This window comes from Pterocles gutturalis, unplaced genomic scaffold (assembly GCF_000699245.1).
Source record: "Pterocles gutturalis isolate BGI_N339 unplaced genomic scaffold, ASM69924v1 scaffold49867, whole genome shotgun sequence".
Classification (NCBI taxonomy): Eukaryota; Metazoa; Chordata; class Aves; order Pterocliformes; family Pteroclidae; genus Pterocles; species Pterocles gutturalis.
This window is the reverse complement of record NW_010114670.1, coordinates 9,938-13,950: the sequence shown is the minus strand read 5'-3', so window position 1 is coordinate 13,950 and position 4,013 is coordinate 9,938. Positions and strand designations below refer to the sequence as shown.

General features: G+C 42.1%; 1 protein-coding gene across 1 annotated transcript in view; it reads left to right on the top strand.

The window, feature by feature from the left end:
- Positions 1-317: 317 nt before the first annotated feature.
- The window catches only part of LOC104462789 (oocyte zinc finger protein XlCOF19-like), a gene marked incomplete at both ends in the record, with an annotated part of 4,120 nt that continues 424 nt past the window's right edge, over positions 318-4,013 (top strand). The window contains 2 exons of the mRNA XM_010074891.1: positions 318-387; positions 1,932-2,561. Coding sequence (XP_010073193.1) covers positions 318-387; positions 1,932-2,561 — 700 coding nt within the window. The remainder of the gene's footprint in view (positions 388-1,931; positions 2,562-4,013) is intronic.

Sequence of the window (4,013 nt, the reverse complement as noted above, 5' to 3'; positions counted from 1 at the left end):
ATGCAGGGTCTCAGACAGGGCTCGGTGGTGTTAGAAGGGAGATGTAGGTTAGATAACATTGTTTTTTATCACACTGGTCTCTTGATTAAGCTCTCCAGCTTGCAAGTCACCAGACTTCAGGCCTTCCTAGCAAACTCATCTCTCCATTAAGGTGGTGTTCAGTAGCATGTGGAGGTTTGCCCCTTTTAGGCAGCTTAGGGGTACTGCCAAAAGGCACTGCACCTGTGTCTGCCCCTCCCCCTCATCTCCCCCTTTCTCCCGGCTGTGGAGGGAAGGAAGGTTTCACACTCCAGGTCTCCTCTCCTTTTCTTTTGTAGATGGAGCCAGCAATAGCCTCCGTATTCTCTCTTCAGGAACCTGGGAAAAGTGATACTGCAGGATATACAGGTGAGATGTAAACTCTGCTAGTTAAGTCATGGAGGGAAGCTTGAGGCCCCACCAAGTGGTGCTGGATGCTGCGTTCCTTTTTCTCAGCTGGCTGTTCTGTCTTGGGTTGCTACGATGGTATGGCATGCTAGGCTGGGGCAAGGTGGTCAGTGGTATTTTCTGTTTTTCTTGTGTGGATTTCTAGCAGCTCTTTGTAAACAAGAGTACAGTTCATTTAGAGTGAAGGAAAGCCAGCATGCTTCTCTTTTTCAGGCTTTTTCATGGGTGGGGAAGGTCTGAGAGAGTTGTACAGTTATATTGGAAGTGTGTGAGTCCCCAGCAGTAGCTCTGTATGGGAACGGAGGGTTGTGTGGTTCCTGTTTCACTGTTAGAGGTGTGGGGTTTCTGCATGGGCTTCTAGGAATAATCAGCTGCTTGGTTTTGGAGTGAGGGAATGATTGCTCCTGCGAGAGGGAGTCATCTTTGGCCCTCTGGGAGAAGGCTACCTCTCAGGTGTAATTCCTTGATGTAAGAGATGAGCCCCCCTCCCTCAGTACATTTTTTTTTTCCTTTGTCACTGGTATTTAGATCTTTTTAGTTGTGGCCATGTAAGTAGAGAGTATTTTGTCTCTTCGAGGGCACGTTAGTTAAGAATTTTATTCCTTGGTGTCATAGAGGTAGGACTGAAATTATGCTGCAGAGTTTTACCTTGGAGGTAGAAAGTCTGTTTTTGGTTAGTGGAATAATCAAACCTGATGTGTTAATTGGAAGGATATGTAGTGAGAGTAACTGAATATTTTAATGCTAAATCACAGATGTCAATGCATCTGTTTGAATTAATAGTAAACATCTTAAAAGATGCTTGCAAAAATGCAGCTCAGGTAAGTGTGTGTCAGATGATACTTGTAATTCTATTAATGCTGAACTTACATAAATATAAATTTTAGTCAGCAGAGTAAGATAACCAAAGCTTACTGTGGGGTGCATGATCATACATACTCATTTGTGAAATACATAGGTTACATTCTTTATGAAAGAAGGGGCCATGTTTGAATGTTTCCTATGAGCTTCCTTGAATGCAGTTTCTCTAGCTTGTCACCACAAGAAATGTGGGTGTCATGCTGTGTCTAGATATGAAAGTGATAGTAATAGTTAATTGGCAGTTAATTTTTTTTATCAATAAAAATCTAACTCCTTTGACTTCTGATGCACAAACATACAGTATCCCTATTACAAACGTTCTTGTGATAATTAGGGAAAAACCCGAAGTGCCAACTTGTAAAAGAAGTAATTTAAAATTCTTCAGTAAACATTAACTGACACAAGAGAGAAAGGAGGGGAAGGAAGAGAAGAGGTAGGTTTCTTACCTCTCTCTTCTTCCCAGTGCCAGTTTTTCTTTAACTTACTGTCTTGTCTCAGTCTTTATCATTTCACTTCCTCTTTGGGAAAGGGGAGTCTGGTGCAAGTTGATGCTACACCTGAGAAATTCACAAGGAAATTTTACAAGGAGCAGTTTATCTGTCTTAGGGAAGGAGGAGTGTCAGATTGTTCTCTTACTCCATCAGGGGACTGCACTTTGAGTGACAACGAGGAGAGAGACATCCCAGGACACCTTAAGCAGGATGTACTGCCTCAGCTACCTGAAGCCCACAGCCCAGACTGGGGGGCAGCCTGTAATAAACCCCCTCAACAAAGAAGAGGCTCCAAGAAACATGCCCTCATCACTGATGGTCAGAAACCACAGACAGAAGAGGAACAATACAAGTGTACAGAATGCGGGAAGGTCTTTAAGGGGAACTCCCGGCTCCTGAACCACCTCCAAACCCACACAAGAGAAAAAATGTTTGAGTGTGTAGAATGTGGGAAGAGCTTTAACAGGAAGGCCAACCTGGTGGTGCACCAGAGAATCCATACAGGGGAGAGGCCTTATAAGTGCGAGGAATGTGAGAAAACCTTTAGCCGTACCTCAAACCTTATCGCTCACCACAAAACCCATGCAAAAAAGAAAGCCTGCTCCTGTACCACGTGCAGGAAAAGGTTTAGTGGAGGTGCAGCTCTCTTCCAGCATCAGAGAGTCCATGTGGCTGAGAAGCCGTATAGGTGTACAAAGTGCGGAAATAGCTTCTGTCTGTGCTCAAACTTAATCAAAGATCAGCAGATTCGTTTGAGGGAGAAACCCAGTGAACACACCACAGGTAACTGAATTAAAATCTGTTGAGTTTTGTTTCAAGCTGTACACACCCACAGGGGATGTATCAGATAGTGTCTCAATTTGTTCCTAAACTCTTCCCCCCTATCCTTGCTGTGGACATGAGGGGGGTGTGTGTATTTGTTTTTTTTCCCGTTCCTATATAATTATCTCTGTCATTTGAAGAAGTGCCTTGAAAATGCCAAAGTTGAAATTTAGGCTTTGCCATGAAGGCTGACTGGGACCTTAGACTCTGCAAAGGTCACAGATCCCCCTAATTCCTGCTTCATAGTGTTGCCTGATGTCTAGCCCTAGATCTTCAGAAGTGCTTAGCCAACATAATACTAAGCTTAGGGAAGTGGAAGGGATTTAGACTGTGAATCAGGGCTTTGGTAATCTCTATCAGCTAATTTTTGTTATATGTGAATATTAAATTAGGAGGTTTTTGTTGTCTGCAGTGGGAATTGTCTGCTGGCCATCCCTCTGTAATACTTTTAGCATGGCACAAGATGTCAGACAAGGTTATTGTTTAAAGTAGGGAGTTTTCCAGATTTTGCGATACTCCATGTTCTTGTAAAGATCAGAAACTCTGGGATAAAAACTGACATTGTGGGGTTTTTTCTGTAGTTGTACCTTTACATGGGCAGTCGCTTTATATTTGGTGAAAAATGTTTTAATTTTCAGTCTTGAGTCTTGCCTAGCTACCAATAGAATTGTAACGGGTGTTGGGGTCTTGACTACTGGATCATGTAGCAGCAGGCAATTATGACATGAAGCCACAGGTGGTGTTTTGTATATGAGGTTTTTCTGTTTTTTCTATTTGTTGTATTTTTCTTCCTGAAGAAAAATTCTGAGCAGGAGAGGCTTTCATCCTAACAATGGAAATAATAATGAAGTTATAATAATGAAGTTATAATGAAATGGCAAACTGAATTGCTAGGGTACGGTTTGAGACCTCCCAGTCCATACATACAGAGGTGTTGCCGAGTAACTCTGCTAATGAGCCCTAAAGGTGGGACCTTACACTCCTAATGCATTTTTTTTCTCCTTGAGAGCTTTTAATAGTTTTTTATTTAGATGTAAGAGTTGATAAGACTCTTTTTTCTTAGAAATTATTTTTACCCTAGCAGTTGGCCAGTAATTAATATCAGATCAGCCTAATACTACACCTGCTTCCAAAGAAAGTGTGCAAACTTATTCTGGAGTAACTATAGCTACTGCATCATTGTAACTGAAACTCCATAATAAAATTACTTTTATGATGAAACATATGCCACATTGGCCTTGCAATGTGTGGGTTAGGAATGAAACCTGATTTCCATATCTGATACGATTTCAAAGAAGAGGTTTGCTAACTTACAACTTGAGTACATTTTTACTAAATCTCAGCTGTCCTATTCCTTAACAGCTTCCTTGCTCCAGCTTTTCTTCCTCTCCCTACCTCCCCCCCGCGCTCCCC